We start from the raw sequence: 18,362 nt of genomic DNA, 5'->3' as shown, positions 1-18,362 counted from the left end.
TTTTTTTATAGATTCCAAAATAGGTTTCTTGATGAAAAATAAGTTAGTGGTTATCTTAATTAGAAGTTAAAGGAAAGGTCATTTTTTGTTTGTTTATAATCATAAAAAATATTTTTAAAAATATTATACGACAATTTATTTCAAATAGGTCGAGTTAAATTAAATTTTAGATTTTCTTGGCTTATGGTTCTCCTGAAAATTCAAAATAAATATGCATAAAAAAATTAAAAGGAAATAAGAAGTAGTAGCTTTTTTATTAGCAAAAGCTATAAAAATGGGCCTATAATCTAAAACAAAATTTGTAAAATCTCACTGAAATACATGCCTAAAATACGGAGTTCTTCATTATTGGTACAATTCCATGGACTCTAAGTCTAATTCTCCACTGCCATGAAGAAAAGGAAAGAAAAACAAAACAAAATCATTGATCATATGCAATTGTTCCTCCCCATTTTCTCACACGACCCTCTGCTTCTTCAGCCTGTGAAATCCATTGCGACAACAGTAAAATTTGAACATATAAGATTACTTACAACAAATTTGAACAAAAGAAAACATTATTGATTCCAATTGGAACATTTAACTTCAAACCTTAAACTCTTGCAAGATTAAATTAAAGAGAGGGAGAATAATAAATGTAGAATGTGCTAACCTCTTTTTTCCAATTGGTTATTGAAGTGACTACTATAAGGATTATGGTCTGCAAAACTATGCCTGCAATCATCCCTGACCAAATACCCTGCATTACACACAGACATGAAGAGTAATATCAAAACTATTGCTATGACAATATATTGTAGAACTTATGTCAAAACAAAAAATTGCAAAACTATGACACAAACCAAACAATTAAGGTTCATGATGTACATTTTGGATTAAGTTTTTCATACTATAGAGACATTTTTTCATATTGTCCCTCAAAAGAGACCGTACCAGAAGCTCAAGTGAGAATCTGAACTCAAAAATAACATAATGTGAAGAGAATGTAAGGATGGTAAATCACCACTACTCCAAAATTAAGTGTAAATCCCAAGATTATTCCTGCTGGTAATCCAAATACATAATAGCACCCAATGTTGATGTATGCTACAAGAGATTGCCAACCAGCTCCAACAGCAACACCTAATGAAGTTTTATCATGGAAAAAGTTATGAGATTTAACACACACATATAGCAAAAACATGTACTTAACAAATTTTATGCCTTAAAACTTGCATTTAACTTGTGAAAAAAAGGATGTGTAATCCTTGATTGGATGATGTAATTTGAGAGTTTTTAGTTTGTGGGAGTGACTAACCAGATAGGACTGGTTGAAGGCTGTTTAGAAGCACAGTGACACCGAGCAAAGCAGCAAGCTTAGTTGTTTCATGCGCAACTGCAGAGCTGGTGGTAAAAAAGTAGGGGAAAAAATCCTTTGTTGATAGCACTACGATCATGACCACAAAACCTATGGCCACTGATGTGATTGAAACCACCCACACTGAAAACCTTGCAGCCTTGAAATCACCAGCACCAAGTTCATTTGACACTCTCACACTGTCCATCCATTAAAACAACTCATTTAGAATCATTCTTCACTCACTAGTAGAAAAGTCTAAAAATAACATAAGTAAAAAGTTTTTTCTTTATTAATGTTATGAGAACATACCTTATAGCAGCATTGAACCCAATTGCAATCATGGCATCCCAGCCATTAATGTTCATACTGCAAACATCAAAACAAGTATTAGTACTCAATTTTAATCTCTCTAAAAGCACTAAAAGCATTATTTTTGTGTGTTGAAACAAAGGGTCTGAAAACATTTTTAAGCCAATTCTATTTCAACTTCTGCAACAAAGAGACATTGGAGGGTTAGAAAATTATTCACCAGATAGATATGGCATCAACAGGTATCAGAGGATTTTCCAAACGCCCTGTTATCACCACCAGTATCATCAAATACCAGAACTCCAAGCTGCCACAATATTCATTTCAGAAGGTCAAATTTAGCACCAAACATAATGAACTTCAATGCAGAAAATTAAGCAAGCCAGTGAAAATACCATAGCATAACAGCTGAAGCAAGAGAAAGCTTGACAAAACCAAACAAGTCCACAAATGCTAGCCATGTGAATCCAGTCCATGCTCCATCTGACTTTGTGATGAGAATGTAGAGCAGTTGTGCAATCACAATCAACCACCATGATGTGTTAAGAGTGATAGCTGCTCCAATCAGACCCCACTCCAGCTTCAGTATAAGAAGCCAGCTAAAAACTGTGTGCAGCACCAAAACACCCACTGATACCCATAACATGACCAACACTTTCCCTTGTGCCTGCAAAAACTTTTGGATTGGAAAGTTTATAGCATATGCAAATAACTGGGGTATCATCCACAGAGCAAATTTTCCTGAAAAAACAAAGCAGATTGAGTTCATAATATTTGAAGTCAGTGTTTTGAAGAGAAATAGGAAAGTGAATTGTAACCTGCAGCATGTGAAATCTGAGCTGTTTGTCCAAGCAACACTAAAATTGGGGGTGACCAAATATAAATAGGTAACATAAGAAGTGCAGTGATGAACAAGATGACCCATGATCTCTGCATGTACACTCCCAACATCGTCATCTGTCCTGCACCAAAAGCTTGCCCACACAGAGTCTCCAAGGCACTTCCCATTCCCAACTTATCACAACACCAACAACATAAACAATCCATCAAAATAAAAATAAATAAAAATTAAAACTGTACGTACTTTTACATATTTAAATAATATATAAAATTGAAGTCATTGAGAATGTCCTGATAAAGATTTTGCATGCAAATATAATTTTCTTTTATGTCTAAAAAGATTAAAATGCATTAAATTCGTACTACAAAATACTACATCTTTAGCCCAACTTTTAAATAAAATATTTCCACTTCAAAATTATGCATTAAAACACAAATTCCTTATAATAAAATAGTGACTAAAACACGATTTTTTTTCTTTAAATTAAATATTTTACTAATTTTAGTAAATTTTCTACAACACTTATAATAGATTGACTTTTTTTTTCATTGTATTTTATAGCTATTCACACGTGAATATCAGTTCTGAAACAGTTGAAAAAAGAAAAGTTTGTGATCATGACGTAGAACCTCTCTCCACCACACTACTGAAGCCTATATTCAGATTTAGCTTTTAGTAAATGAAGTCGTGCTAATTAATACTTTGCGAAAATATAGCACTGCTTACGTATATAAACATATTTTTATTCATAAATGCATGTAAATAAAATAATTATATATGAGAGATATTTAATTATTTTGTAAAAAGTATAATTCTTCATTTTTATTATTTGACTAAATAAATCGGAGAACTCAAGAAGATTGAAGAAAAATATCATTAAAAATACATAAAAATTAATAAAAAATAAGAAATCTTTCACAAATTATGCAGACAGTGCCACCCAGAAAACCAAACAAATTATGCAGACAGTTTTCCGAAGAAAACCAGACAGATTATGCAGACAGTGCTCCCCAGAAAACCAAACAAGTTTCTAACGTGACATTATGGCAAACAGTTGAAGAAAATCGAAAAGGAGAAGGCATGAAATGGAAGACAAAGGTAGTTTGAGGGTACCATGACTCCAAAAGCAAGACCTGCAACGACGGAGTTTTCTACAGAAACTGCTGCAAGAGCAAGATCATCAACATGGCCTGCAAAAGTTTGAGTGAGTGCACCTAGCGAGTACTGACATATACAGGTGAGGATAGCGGGGCCTGCTAGTCTCCATAGCTTCTTTGATTCAAAAGCAAAACTCTTAACAGCAAACTTGAGTGTCTTTTCCTCAGCAGTGTCAGGATTCTCAGTGTTCTGTAGCAAGGGAGTGTCCATTGACATGTTTGGTTTCTTGAGCCACTTCTTCTGTCACTGATATTTGTTTCACTTAGAAAACTCAGAATTTCTGGTGGCGTTTGAATATCAGACAAACTCTGGTTTAGCTTTTATATAGTGTTAGGGAGTGTTGAAGTTGTAACTGAGATCATGGGAATGGCAAGTGCAGAGATGTGGAGGTTTTACCAACTGCAATTAATAAGTATTAAAGAAGGCGTCGGAATGGTAGCTAAGGTATTATGGCCAGTAGAAAATTGAGGTACTCTTTTTTTATATAAATAGAATATTTTAATTTAATTTAATCTTGATTTTTAAGTTTTATCTTTAAAGTTATAAATTAAAGTGTTTGAGGTTGAATATTTATTTTAAATAATTCTTTTCACCTTTCAGCTTTCTTCTGTTGTTAGTATTTTAATAAATAAATTATACTAATATTCTCATAGTTAAGTTAGTTTAGTATTCAATCGATTTATTAATTAGTATTTTATCATATTTTGATATGTATTTGCAGATTTTTTTCATGTATTTTTTATTATAGTCAACTTAATTACGACTTAGTTCTCTTAAACTTAATCTATTTAATTTATTTGAATAGTTAATTAAAAATGGACACTTATTAGTTTCTCAAACTCAAACATTCCATTTGAAATAATTGGAATTATTATGTTTAATTGCTCTTAAAAAGTCAATTTTGAATTTAGTTTTATTGAGATGATAAACTTTTTATAAATTTTATTTCGATAATACCAAGTCACGTGAATATCATAAAAATAGAATACGTTACCAAATTAATGTACTATAATTGTGTGTATCTTTTTCTTTCACCGACTTTTCTCATTTATTTCACAAACATATTCTAATTAAAATCTAACTGTGTACAGTGTCCTATCAGAAAACAAAATATTTTTTTATATTTTTTTAGCGTTATTTATGTATATGAATGTTTATATGATGATAAAAATATCAAGAATGCAACCAACAAAAAATTAATTATGGCATATAATTTATTTATTTTGTTACATATTCATGATGTTACATTTATGATTTTATTTACGATGTTTTCTTTCCATTCCAAGCTCAGCAATGTACGGATATGAGTGTTGATTATGATCTGTTTGTACGGAAGGAAGTTAATTTGGAAACCGTGATTCAGTGGCGGTTGTCACGAACTGGTGGCTACGCCCACCATTCCATGTAGAGTTGGTTGGATTAATTGCATTTTTCATTTGTTTTACCCAATATTTTAATATCCGAATATATATATATATATATATATATATATATATATATATATATATATATATATATATATATATATATATATATATATTAAATAGATAATTCATATTCATCCATATTGATTTCGAGATATTATAGGATTATCACCTAAATGTTTGACATGTAAAAATGTAAATATAAGAATATTCGAGTAGTTAAAAGAAACAATTTTGCCTCAAAGCTTAAAAGAAAAATTAAAAATTAGAAATATAAATTCTATGCGTCAACGATAAAGAGTTTGGTGTGTGGCCAAGTGTCATATCCAGAGATATATTATATATAACTGGGATATTAGACAAATATTTCAAAAATTTAGAAATATATCATTGAAAAAAAAAAAAAAAAAGCGATGAGGTATATACAAATAATGAAGGACTATATGCTCTCACACAAGAGAAAGTCAAATCACTAAGAGATTATTGAACATTTAGACTCAAACTTTGAAGAATGTTAAGATAATTTGAATTTCATTTCATTTTTTATATTAGTTAATGATGTGATTTCTTAGCCGAGTGCTAAGAATTAAATCATAAAATATGGTTGAGGAACTTTATTATAAGGCTATGTATTATAGAAGAAATTGAAAGACCATTTAATTTATACTACGACAATAAATCGACTGTATTATATTATAATAATAACAGGGACAAACTCTTAGCGATCAAGTTTCGTGTTTTTAAAAAAAATATACAAAATAAATAAATTTTCGTAAAATATACAAACTCTGTAATAACATATTTTCTTACTAAGGAACTTTTACCAAGATTTTTCTTAATATTTTCTTACTAAGGAATTTTTACCAAGATTTTTCTTAAACATGTTGCTCATATGCGTGTTTTACTATGTAAGAAATCTTTGATTTAATAAAAGTTAATCACTTTTATATTTTATATATTTTATATTTTATGTTTGATTTCATGCATACATAGAATTTAAACAAATTTGGTTATATATATATATATATATATATATATATATATATATATATATTAAGATTATTAAATTAATTTCATTTGAAACTAAGAGACTAAATTAAAAATATTGAAATTATATAAGTAACTTAACAAAAGTTAAAATGGTGTTATGGTTTCCTTTTCTACGATTTTTTTTCTGTTTATTTCTTTTCATCCCCGTATAAAAAGAGAAAACCTAATATGTTTCAGATCATATACACTTCTGCAGCTTTATAGGGATATTGAAAATTAATCTTTTAATTAAAAGGTTTAATTGTTCATTTATTATTGATCTATTTTGGTGCATAATCTAAAGGGTATTGATGATTTTTTATTTTTTATTTACAGGGGTATCTAAAATCATTTTAAATAAAATGAACTTTATATTTTTTATAGATTCCAAAATATGTTTCTTGATGAAAAATAAGTTAGTGGTTATCTTACAAGTTTTAAAAATGATTATATGACAATTTATTTCAAATAAGTTGTGAGTTAAATTAAATTTTAGATTTTGCTAGCTTCTGGTTCTCCTGAAAATTTAAAATAAATATGTATAAAAAATTTAAAAGGAATTAGGAAGAAGTACATTTTTTATTAGCAAAAACTAAAAAAATGGACTATAATCTAAAACAATATTTGTAAAATCTCACTGAAATACATGCCTAAAATATGAAGTTCTTCATTATTGGTACAATTCCATGTACTCTAAGTCTAATTCTCCACTGCCATGAAGAAAAACAAAAAACAAAATCATTGATCATATGCAATTGATCCTCCCCACTTTCTCACACGACCCTCTGCTTCTTCAGCCTGTGAAATCCATATAAAATTTGAAAATATAAGATTACCAACAAATTTGAACAGAAGAGAATATTTTTTATTGCAATTGGAACATTTAACTTTAAACCTTAAACTCTTGCAAGATTAAATTAAAGAGAGGGAGAATAATAAATGTGGAATGCACTAACCTCTTTTTTCCAATTGGTTATTGAAGTGATTACTATAAGGATTATGGTCTGCAAAACTATGCCTGCAATCATCCCTGACCAAATACCCTGCATTACACACAAACATGAAGAGTAATATCAAAACTAATATTACTATGACAATAAATTGCAGAACTTATGTCAAAACAAAAAATTGCAAAACCATGACACAAACAAACAATTAAGGTTCATGATGTACATTTTAGATTAAGTTTTTCATACTATATCTCTATAGAGACATTTTTTCATATTGTCCCTCCAAAGAGACAGTACCAGAAGCTTATAAAAAATAACATGGTGAGAATCTAAACTCAAAAATAACATAATGTGAAGAGAATGTAAGGATGGTAAATCACCACTACTCCAAAATTAAGAGTAAATCCCAAGATTATTCCTGCTGGTAATCCAAATACATAGTAGCACCCAATGTTGATGTATGCTACAAGAGATTGCCAACCAGCTCCAACAGCAACACCTAATGAAGTTTTATCACGGAAAAAGTTATGAGATTTAGCACACACATATAACAACAGCATGTACTTTACAAATTTTATGCCTTAAAAATTGCATTAACTTGTGAAAAAAAGGATGTGTAATCCTTGATTGGATGATGTAATTTGAGAGTTTCATAGCTTGTGGGAGGGACTAACCAGATAGGACTGGTTGAAGGCTGTTTAGAATTGCAGTGACACCGAGCAAAGTAGCAAGCCTAGTTGTTTCATGGGCAACTGCAGAACTGGTGGTAAACAAGTAGGGAAAAAAATCCTTTGTTGATAGCACTACGACCATGACCACAAAACCTATGGCCACTGATGTGATTGAAACCACCCACACTGAAAACCTTGCAGCCTTGAAATCACCAGCACCAAGTTCATTTGATACTCTCACACTGTCCATCAATTAAAATAAGTCATTTAGAATGTTATTATTCACTCACTAGTCAGTAGAAAAGTCTAAAATAACATAAGTAAAAAGTTTTTTCTTTATTAGTGTTATCAACATACCTTATAGCAGCATTGAACCCAATTGCAATCATGGCATCCCAGCCATTTATGTTCATACTGCAAACATCAAAACAAGTATTTGTACTGGATTTTAATCTCTCAAGAAGCACTAAAAGCACTATGTTTTTATGTTGAAACAAAGGGTCTAAACATTTTTAAGCTATTGTATTTTCAACTTATGCAACACAAAGAGACTTTGGAGGATTAGAAAATTATTCACCAGATAGATATGGCATCAACAGGTATCAGAGGATTTTTCAAACGCCCTGTTATCACCACCAGTATCATCATATACCAGAACTCCAAGCTGCCACAATATTCATTTCAGAAGTTCAAGTTTTGCACCATACATAATGAACTTCAATGCAGAAAATTAAGCAGGCTAGTGAAAATACCATAGCATAACAGCTGAAGCAAGAGAAAGCTTGATAAAACCAAACAAGTCCACAAATGCTAGCCATGTGAATCCAGTCCATGCTCCATCTGACTTTGTGATGAGAATGTAGAGCAGTTGTGCAATCACAATCAACCACCATGATGTGTTAAGAGTGATAGCTGCTCCAATCAAACCCCACCCTAGCTTCAACATAAGAAGCCAGCTAAAAACTATGTGCAGCACCAAAACCCCCACTGATACCCATAATATGACAAGCACTTTCCCTTGTGCCTGCAAAAACTTTTGGATTGGAAAGTTTATAGCGTATGCAAATAACTGGGGTATCATCCACAGAGCAAATTTTCCTGCCAAAACAAAGTAGATGTGTTAATAATATTTGAAGTGAGTGTTCTGAAGAGAAATGTGAAAGTGAGTTGTAACCTGCAGCATGTGAGATCTGAGATGTTTCTCCAAGCAGCACTAAAATTGGGGATGACCAAATATAAATAGGTAACATAAGAAGTGCAGTGGTGAACAAGATGACCCATGATCTTTGCATGTACACTCCCAACATCCTCATCTGCCCTGCACCAAAAGTTTGCCCACACAGAGTCTCCAAGGCACTTCCCATTCCCAACTTATCCCAACAACAATAACATAAACATCAATTTTCTACATTTTTCATTGTATTTTATAGCTATTCACACGTGAATATCACTTTTGAAACAGTTTCAAAAAGAAAAGTTTGTGATCATGACGTGAAACCTCTCCCCGCCACACCACTGAAGCCTATATTCAGTTTGAGCTTTTAGTAAATGAAGTCGTGCTAAGTAATACTTAGCGAAAATATAGCACTCCTTACGTACAAACATATTTTTATTCATATGCATATAAATAAAATAGTTATATGTTACAGATATTTATTTATTTTGTAAAAAGTAGAATTCCTTCAACTTTATTACATTATCATTACTTATAATATTCACAAATTATGCAGACAGTGCCACCAGAAAACCGAGCAAATTATGCAGACAGTTCTCCTAAGAAAACCAGACAAATTATGCAGACAGTTCTCCCAAGAAAACCAGACAAATTATGCAGACAGTGCTCCCCAGAAAACCAAACAAGTTTCTAACGTGACATTATGGCAAACAGTTGAAGAAACTCGAAAAAGAGAAGGCATGAAATATAAGACAAAGGTAGTTTGATGGTACCATGACTCCAAAAGCAAGACCTGCAACGACAGAATTTTCTACAGAAATGGCTGCAAGAGCAAGATCATCAACATGGCCTGCAAAAGTTTGAGTGAGTGCACCGAGCGAGTACTGACATATACAGGTGAGGATAGCGGGGCCTGCTAGTCTCCATAGCTTCTTTGATTCAAAAGCAAAACTCTTAACAGCAAACTTGAGTGTCTTTTCCTCAGCAGTGTCAGGATTCTCAGTGTTCTGTAGCAAGGGAGTGTCCATTGACATGTTTGGTTTCTTGAGCCACTTCTTCTGTCACTGATATTGCTTTCACTCAGAAAACTCAGAATTTCTGGTGGCGTTTGAATATCAGACAAACTTTGGTTTAACTTTCATAGAGTGTTGGAGAGTGTTGAAGTTGGAACTGAGAGAATGGGAATGGCAAGTGCAGAGATGTGGAGGTTTTACCAACTGCAGTTAATATCATGATAAACCTTTGTATAAATTTCATTTCGATAATACCACACGTCAATATCATGAAAATAGAATATGTTACCAAATTAATGTATTCTAATTGTGTCTATCTTTTTCCTTCACCGACTTCTCTAGTTCTTTCTTATTTTTTTAGATATGTGGTATTTATTATCTTTCTTTTTTCTATTAGTAAGAAATATAAGTAGAAATTTTGTAATTATGAGACTGAAAATCATACAGAAGAAGAAGATTCTACAATATGATATATGTAATTTTTTTGAATTTGCCAAGATTCGTTATCTAATTAAGTATTGTAAACAGAAAACAAATACTTTTTTAAAAAAATGTTTTTAACATTATTCATGTATATGAATGTTTATATGATGATTAAAATATCAAGAATATGCAACCAACAAAAATTTAATTATGACACATAATTTATTTATTTTTGTACATATTCATCATGTTACATTTATTTTTTTACTTACATGATTTCTTTCCATTCCAAGTTCAGCAATGTACAGATATGAGTGTTGATTATGACCTCTTTGTACGGAAGGAAGTTAATTTGCTACGTCCAACGTTCCAGGTATGGTTGGATTTCATTGCATTTTCATTTGTTTTACCCAATATTTTAATATCCAATATATATATATATATATATATATATATATATATATAGTTAATACTTATTTAAAAAAATTATGCTTATTCATCTATACAAATGTGTTTTATAAAAGGATGCTTCATACTAAATATCATTACTTTCTTTTTTTATCACATAATAAACGGAGAGAACTTGGTAAAATTGAAAAATAGCAAAAAATAATTCAGAACAAGACAATAAAAAGCGCAAAACATAAGATTTTTTTTTAAAAAAAAAAAAACTGTGATTGATTTTTCTAGTGTTTTCATTTCATTTTATTTTATTTATTATTGTAACATCCAAAAAAAATACAGCAATAAACTATAATATAGAATGATCACATTAATAATACTCCAGATCAGTCATACACTAGAGTCGAGCATACGCTCATAGCCGAACGGCTTTACAAGAGGAGTTACAATACAAGATAAGCAAACCTGACCGAACGGCTTACAAAAGAAAATACCGAACGACCATTCTTAACAAAAGAGAAGGTGATCGAACGATCACCTTACTATAACTAGACTATTGACCGAACGTCCTACTCTTCGGTCTTTGACTTCGATTTCTTCCAAATTTTCTTCTTCCAGCGCCTCTTCCAGCAGCTCGTCTCCTTCTGCTCACATCCACACGGATGATCATTGCAATGACAAGGACGGACGTACAAAACCAGACACGACAGAAAACGCAAGGTAAGCTTATATAATTTAATTCATGCATAAACATACATTTCAAATAATCCAATACCAAATAAATTTCAACGTACGTATCATACAAAGCCTATCACTAGACTGACTGTCCGGACTGTATGAAATCTATGTAGCTACAGGCGTTCGTGCACCCGGGTGATGTAGTAACTGGAATACTCTTATCAGCTGCCACCCGAGGTTAGTCCTATCTGTCCAAAGTACCCCTAAGGACTAGGACCTCCTGCCGTTCCCACACATGACCTACCCTCCTCTACGTGAGGACAAGTACTCACGGAACATCAAGATGAACCGCCAGCATTAGCTTCCCACAGTCATACTTTACAAATTCAATATTCAAACATGAGTCGTTCCTCCTCGGAACGCTCGTTCATAATTCCAACACATTTCATTCATATCATATTCTCCTCATCTTCCATTATCAATCATCTTAGTTTCATCTTTCATTGTCAATCATTTCAATTTCCTCTTTGTTCAAAGATTTATAATGACACCAGATACCGAAAGTTCAATCCTCGCTAAGAACGAGGACGAACACTTGGAACGAGACAGAGAGGTCTCCAGTTCCAGAATAGATTACGGTCGGTTTGAGAGAAAAACCGAGTGTAATAAATATAGCAAGAAACGGATGAACCGATCCTTCATTACCAAGTGAATCAATTATATGAACTGACTCGTGATAGCTCTAACCGAACGCTGAAAAGGCCTCGCCAAGTGTTACGACTCTAGGCCGGAATCAATCGATACAGACACATCAAGACATTTCAGTCATAATACTTAGAAGAATTTACATGAAGAAACCGAATGCCAGTCAATGACCGAGCACGGTAGAGAAGAAAATTCTATTGAAGTTAGACGAACGCTATTTTTCATCAATATAGATTATATAAGAAACAAGTACAAGCGCTTGATGTAAGACCGAACACTACTCAGTACTAGCACTTAGTGTAAGACTGAGCACTAATGAACTTAAAATAAAAGGCTTGATAAATATAGTCAGATACTATTGAAGTAGTGTTTACAAACAACGAAAATATACCATTACATATATATAAAGATTTAAGTTATCACAAGATACCAAGATACAACTGTGCTTGGCCAAACGCTCAAGCATAGTATTGCCACACGAGGACGCTCGTCCTGAACTAGGATTCTCTCCAAATGAAAGAATCTCATTTCAACTATGTTTACCAAAAAAACCGAACGTACACTTTCATATGAGAAATTTCATATTCAGAGTTCATGTATATCTGTCTCATTTCTAAACATATAGTTTCATAACTTTATACATTCATATTATAATCGACTTTCATACTTCATACAATCCATATCATATAAGTTTCATATATTTCATACATTATAACATAACTCAGCCATATTTCATTTCCACTCATTAAATAAACGAACGTTCATTCAATCCAATCATATCAACCATCATGCATCAAAATCATTCAGTCAACTAACGAACGTTCATACAGTACAACATCATAAAAATTAAATTAAATAAGCTTCCCTTACCTCTGAGCGTGACCGAATGTTCCCAGACGCAGAAATACAATTTCACCACTATAGGTTCTTCTACCGTCAACGCTCGACAAATCAAACTACACCAAGTGACAACCCGACACAATCAGAACCACTCTTTTTAAGAATGGTGATCAACACACGAACCCAGAACTGGGTTTGCATGTTTAGGAAAACAAACGACAGAGCGAAGAGAAAGACTTACCAGCCCAGCTTCACAAACCGGACGGTTTATCCGAAAGCTCTTGACGCCGAAATTGCTTCTACGGTGCTGGAATAGTGATTGGAGGAGAGAAAATGAGTGTTTCCTCAGAGAGAAGATGAAGAGGATGTAGAGAGAAGGAAGAGAGAATGAGGTTCTTCAGAAACGTGAAAAGAGGGTGCATGCAAGAGTGGAGCAGATTTTCTGAAAATCCAAGTTTTGCTGCACACGTCACAACGAACGTCTCATCTTCATTCGACACCTGCTTTCCACTAACTGATTTTCGGATCCTCTTCGCTTGACACCTGGCGTTCGTCATCTGAGTGTCGAGCCCCCATTTTGACACGTGAACTCCACTAAACGATACGTGCGTGGATTTTACTGGTTATGATATTTGATTTTACTGGTTCTGATAATTATAAATATGGTTTTGTTATTAGTGATAGACAATGTTGTATACTACTGAAATTAAGATTTAAACACTGGTATATGTAATTTGGGATGCATTTCAATTGTTAAGAACTTATTGAGCACTGATTTATTTTTTGTTCATAAGCAAATATGATTAGACTAAGGAGTCCATATTCTTCATTGTTTTTTATTTTTGTTTTGCCATTATCTTTCATACTTGTAAGATCTCTTAATTTAAACATATGAATCCAACAAAAGTACAAACTTTCTTTAAAACGGCAAAAAAAAATCCATACTCCCTATTTATTTAATAAGATCCCAGAGGATCAGAATCTGGAAAACTCATTCTGAAAGTTTTTAGCCACAAATATGTTGGCCATTACAGCTTGAGAATGTACATAATTGCTTCTTTTTACCAAATTTACATATTGGTGCTCATTGGCATAAAAAAATAGCTTTTCAACTGTAATGACAGATTCATTGATGCAACACAGTAGCTTCTTCCAAGAAAAGTAATACTACCAGTTTTAGCTTCAGAGTTCTTTCCACATTGGTGTAAAACTTGTTTCTGAAGGCACTCTAAGGGTCGAGGTAAATGATTTCAGCTTGTCTTGAGGCTCTCCTACACCGCAACAGTTGTTTCATCAGTTCTGTTTCCATGTTTGAAACAGGAATCACAGTCATCCTTTCCAACACAGGACAGTGTAGAAGTAGAAAGCTGATAAAATCCAATTCAGGTTTGATACCAGATATGCCATCTATCTTCACATTTCTCATATGCATCTCTGGACAAGAAAAAAACACATCTTCCCAACAATAGTTGTGCGTTATCATAAGAGTCTTCTCCTCCTGTCGAGCCTGCATGCCATCACAATTCACAATTGCAACCATTTCAGAAACACCCAAATCTCCAACACTGAACTGATTTGAAAATTCTAGAGCTTAATAACTTCACTGAAAAAATGAATCAGTATGTGGGACAGCAAAACAGTAGGCAAAGATCAGTCACAACAAGTTACAAGGAGTACTTACCAATATTTCTAGTTCTTGTAGATTAGGGGAGCTTCTTAGGAGGCAAAGAGCAGCTGAGATTTCCTTCAAATCATTTAAGTTTATTCGTATAGAAAGATAACTTAGATCAATGCACGGTCTTGGAAGATTTATTGGCACAATCCCCGCTGCCAAATACTAACAGAAGCAAGAAACAGATTAATGGATCACAAATCAGTCTATAATGTGTCCAATATGAGCATTTCAATATAGATATGCACATTTCACATATTAGGGAGTTTAGAGATACATAAACACATAATCTATTAAAATAAAATTACAAACCAATTTTCAATCGTTAATATTTTTTTATAACATTTTAGTCATTTAATTCTAAATTAAAATCCAAATAAAAGATTGGATACCATGAGTACTCACCCAATTTACAAGGGGATAATTAAAATATTTTTATCGCCACTGGATATACATAGAAAGTTAGATTTTACACAACTCAAAGATGTTAGTGGATACAAATTCATATGCATATATAGTATGTTTGTGGGAGAAAAACCAGTAATTGGGCTTTTTTATATTCTAATTAAACATTGAAATGATCAAGAATTTGACATTATTCACACAACTAGAATAATTGTTTAGGAAAAGTGATGTTATGAGCATTGTACCTTTAAAAAATAGCTCTGAATCTCTAGCCTTTGCAGGTGCGGCAGATTAACAAAAAATTTGAGCAAATTGCTATAGCCTCCACGAAGTCTACTTTGATTGGTTTCAAAGTTCACATACAAACCAATTGATACCACAGCTAATTGGAAAGTATTCTCAAAGCTAATATCCTCGAATTTACCCCCAATGTCAAAAAACAGGAGATTCGGTGTATCAATATTAAGATGAGTGAAACCATCAAAGTTCATCAATGTCAGCCGTTCAAGCACTGGGCAGTTGGATATCAAGTTTTCAAAAGCATCCTGAGCCAAGGTAACATGTTGCAGATCAAGACTCTTTAAGTTCTTGAAGCCTTTAAATGTAGATGGAGGTTTAAGCCAACAATTAAACAATTCTAAATGAGTCAAACTTTGACAACAATATAAACACGAGTGTATCTTATACCGCTGTCCTTTCCAGATTTCCAGCACAAACTCTTTAACAGCCTTTCTAGATACATGAAGCGTCCAACGATCAATATCAGTCACACCAAGGAGATCACGATGGGAGAGTTTGAACTTGTTGATTGACCCAGAATGAAGTAGCAGTACATGATCAACAGTTCTCAAAAGCTTGTTCTTTACAATCATATGGTCCTGAACAGCCGCAGAGACAAATTGGTTATCAAACACAAGATTCGGTAGCGTGGCCCATTTGTACCTCCATTTGCTAGATAAAACACTTGTTTTCACTGCTTCCTTAATTGACAAATGTGACAAAATTTGGTCTATTACATGACCCGGTAAGTAACTGATTCTGTCTGGGTCCATATCTGTTAGGCAAGGAAACTCAGGTGGCGCTCTCCCCTACATTCAAATCAAATATAAAAACATGACACTTCAATCGACTGGGTTACCATCACACATATACATTCAGTTCTAGGAACAACTATAAAATAAAAAAGCAAAAATGTAGCACCATTAGTATGCTAATGTTGCTACATTGTACAAAGAGAACATGATAACTGTTAATCATTTTCAATTTCGATCACATCAAAGAATATTGATGAGTCCCAAAACCAGCTAAGAACTCAAGAAATCCCACCAAACTCAATTGGATGGTCAGCAACCCCTCAAACAAGTTTAGAAGCCAAGCCTGAAATCGCTGGCACTTATTCTGTCCATCAAACCATAATCCATAAACAAAAAAAAAATGCAAAACAACCCAATTGCAAGCAGGAAGCATATTTTTCTTGAAGAATGCCTAACCAAACAAGCAAAGAAATCACTAATTACACTCAAAACCCAAAAAATACAATTCGAAATTAAGACTCTCTGAGAGTTACCATGTCAAGCTATGAAGTAATTCCAGGTAAGAACACAATCCTGAAAGTGAATGCTGCAACAAACAACACCAGAAGAAAACTTTAATTTAATAATCAGAGTACCAAAAACCATACAGTGAAAAAGGGGTTCGGAAAATGTAGCAGAATCAGGATGATTGAGAAACACTCACAGTGAAAAAACTCTGATCGAATAGAGACAAGGATTACATTTTGGAATGAAGATACATTGTATATACTGAATATACTGTGATAACATTCATACTCTTACAAACCTAATTGGGGTTGTAGACGAGATTTTAGGATCCATCTTCCGGGAAATAGAAATATAGATAGACCCATCTTAACATTCTTTTGGGGAATTTCTTCCTGCAACTCCATGTTTTCTTCATGCACCCAATAGTGAAATGTCCTTATTAAAAAATTTGCTAGTCTTTCAAAATTGTATTATGAAGTGCACAATAATGTATTTTTATTTTAAATTTTTTTCCAAATTGTATTATATATTCTATAATTCGAAATGTAAATTTATAATATGAATTTTATAATTTAAAATATAATTTACATTTTAGATTTGTTTTAAAATTTGTATTACGAACTATATAATTTAAATTATAAATTTGTATTACAAATTATACAATACAATACTGTCTTCCAATTCCAATACAAACGGTATAATTTGGAATATATATTTACATTACGAATTATACAACTTAAAATATAATTTAAATTTCATATTATCTTTCAAATTTTTATTACAAATTATACATTCAAAATGCAAATTTGCATTGTGAATTATGCAATCAAAATATAATTATAATTTTGAATTATCTTTATATTACGAATAGTACAATATAAAATATAATTTTACAATACAGACAGTATAATTTATAATGTAATTTGCATTCCAAATTATCATAATTTGAAATATAAATATCATAATTTGAAATATAAATATCATAATTTGAAATATAAATATCATATATTATACAATTCAAAATATTTATAGATTTAACAATCTGAAATTATAATTAAAACACACAAAAAAATCTCACACTATCCCTTATTAATAATTTCTGCCGAGGTATAATTAAAATTTTAAAAAATATGGGAGTGCAGAAAAAATCATAGCAGTGCAGGAAGAAATTTCCATTCTCTTTTTTATTATAGCCAAGGACAGTCGAATTATTTCCAAGAGTTGGCTATTTCACACATCAATTTTTTTTACTACATCCCATAGACATATGAAATATCAATTTTATCTTGTTTTCTTTTCCATTGTTTTTTGTGGACCGTATTTATTGATTTTTATGATTTGGTTGATTAAACTTGTAACTATTTATTATACAACATATTTATTTGTGTTTTTTGATTTATTACTAGAATTGTCTATTTAAGATACATTTTCTAATATGGATGATGATGAATAAGGATAATTTGTAGAATAAAGAGATTCAAATTAAAATGATATTTCAATAGATTCAATTTCAAGTAAAATCCAAAATTCAACTCCTACGGTTAACTTAAGAAGATTAATGTTAGATGTTTTGAAACATCTTAAGAGACAAAAGGTCGATGCAAAATGGAAAAACGAGGTGCAATTATTGTTCCAAAAGTATTTTGGGTGACACAAGGCAAGAGACATCACATTTGATAAATCATTTCAAGAATTGCAAGCTTCCAATAATATGGGACATCATACAATCATTTTTAAAAATTCATAAAGAAGATGGTGAAACCGTATTTGTTGGCAATTATGTATTCA

At 32.0% G+C, this 18,362-nt stretch overlaps 3 protein-coding genes across 3 annotated transcripts; all 3 read right to left on the bottom strand.

Annotated features, from left to right (window-relative positions):
• Window positions 1-231: 231 nt before the first annotated feature.
• Window positions 232-3,999, bottom strand: LOC124824362 (protein DETOXIFICATION 33-like). Its single transcript, XM_047296791.2, has 9 exons — window positions 3,603-3,999; window positions 2,467-2,662; window positions 2,044-2,389; window positions 1,869-1,955; window positions 1,649-1,705; window positions 1,298-1,536; window positions 1,004-1,122; window positions 653-739; window positions 232-481 (listed from the first exon to the last, which is right to left on the bottom strand). Exons 1-9 carry the CDS (start codon window positions 3,861-3,863, stop codon window positions 422-424), a joined length of 1,452 nt encoding a protein of 483 aa, XP_047152747.1. The 5' UTR covers window positions 3,864-3,999; the 3' UTR covers window positions 232-421.
• Window positions 4,000-6,625: 2,626 nt separating this feature from the next.
• Window positions 6,626-10,096, bottom strand: LOC124843460 (protein DETOXIFICATION 33-like). The gene is made up of 9 exons (XM_088106221.1): window positions 9,669-10,096; window positions 8,896-9,091; window positions 8,474-8,819; window positions 8,299-8,385; window positions 8,079-8,135; window positions 7,725-7,963; window positions 7,431-7,549; window positions 7,057-7,143; window positions 6,626-6,898 (listed from the first exon to the last, which is right to left on the bottom strand). Exons 1-9 carry the CDS (start codon window positions 9,927-9,929, stop codon window positions 6,839-6,841), a joined length of 1,452 nt encoding a protein of 483 aa, XP_087962347.1. The 5' UTR covers window positions 9,930-10,096; the 3' UTR covers window positions 6,626-6,838.
• A 3,774-nt stretch (window positions 10,097-13,870) lies between these two features.
• Window positions 13,871-16,915, bottom strand: LOC124843462 (F-box/FBD/LRR-repeat protein At1g13570-like). Its single transcript, XM_047320210.2, has 5 exons — window positions 16,771-16,915; window positions 16,601-16,653; window positions 15,279-16,121; window positions 14,638-14,793; window positions 13,871-14,463 (listed from the first exon to the last, which is right to left on the bottom strand). The coding sequence occupies exons 2-5, from the start codon at window positions 16,601-16,603 to the stop codon at window positions 14,185-14,187; spliced, it is 1,281 nt and encodes a 426-aa protein (XP_047176166.1). The 5' UTR covers window positions 16,604-16,653; window positions 16,771-16,915; the 3' UTR covers window positions 13,871-14,184.
• Between the last annotated feature and the right edge of the window lie 1,447 nt (window positions 16,916-18,362).

This window comes from Vigna umbellata, chromosome 1 (assembly GCF_029865625.1).
Source record: "Vigna umbellata cultivar VRB3 chromosome 1, Vumbellata_1.0, whole genome shotgun sequence".
Classification (NCBI taxonomy): Eukaryota; Viridiplantae; Streptophyta; class Magnoliopsida; order Fabales; family Fabaceae; genus Vigna; species Vigna umbellata.
The sequence above is the reverse complement of the archived record's forward strand: the minus strand, read 5'-3'. Positions and strand labels throughout refer to the sequence as shown.

What these genes read in the sequence shown, in the direction of transcription:
- LOC124824362 (XM_047296791.2), bottom strand. Translation starts at nt 3,863, where the DNA reads ATGTCAATGGACACTCCCTTGCTACAGAACACTGAGAATCCTGACACT. An exon ending in TCAGATTTCACATGCTGCAG is followed by an intron (nt 2,390 to 2,466) that starts GTTACAATTCAC and finishes TTGTTTTTTCAG; the next exon opens with GAAAATTTGCTCTGTGGATG. An exon ending in CCTTCAACCAGTCCTATCTG is followed by an intron (nt 1,123 to 1,297) that starts GTTAGTCACTCC and finishes AAACTTCATTAG; the next exon opens with GTGTTGCTGTTGGAGCTGGT.
- LOC124843460 (XM_088106221.1), bottom strand. Translation starts at nt 9,929, where the DNA reads ATGTCAATGGACACTCCCTTGCTACAGAACACTGAGAATCCTGACACT. An exon ending in GTTGATGCCATATCTATCTG is followed by an intron (nt 8,136 to 8,298) that starts GTGAATAATTTT and finishes TGATGTTTGCAG; the next exon opens with TATGAACATAAATGGCTGGG. An exon ending in TAACCAATTGGAAAAAAGAG is followed by an intron (nt 6,899 to 7,056) that starts GTTAGTGCATTC and finishes TGGATTTCACAG; the next exon opens with GCTGAAGAAGCAGAGGGTCG.
- LOC124843462 (XM_047320210.2), bottom strand. An exon ending in TTCAGAGCTATTTTTTAAAG is followed by an intron (nt 14,794 to 15,278) that starts GTACAATGCTCA and finishes TGCTTCTGTTAG; the next exon opens with TATTTGGCAGCGGGGATTGT. An exon ending in TACAAGAACTAGAAATATTG is followed by an intron (nt 14,464 to 14,637) that starts GTAAGTACTCCT and finishes GATGGCATGCAG; the next exon opens with GCTCGACAGGAGGAGAAGAC.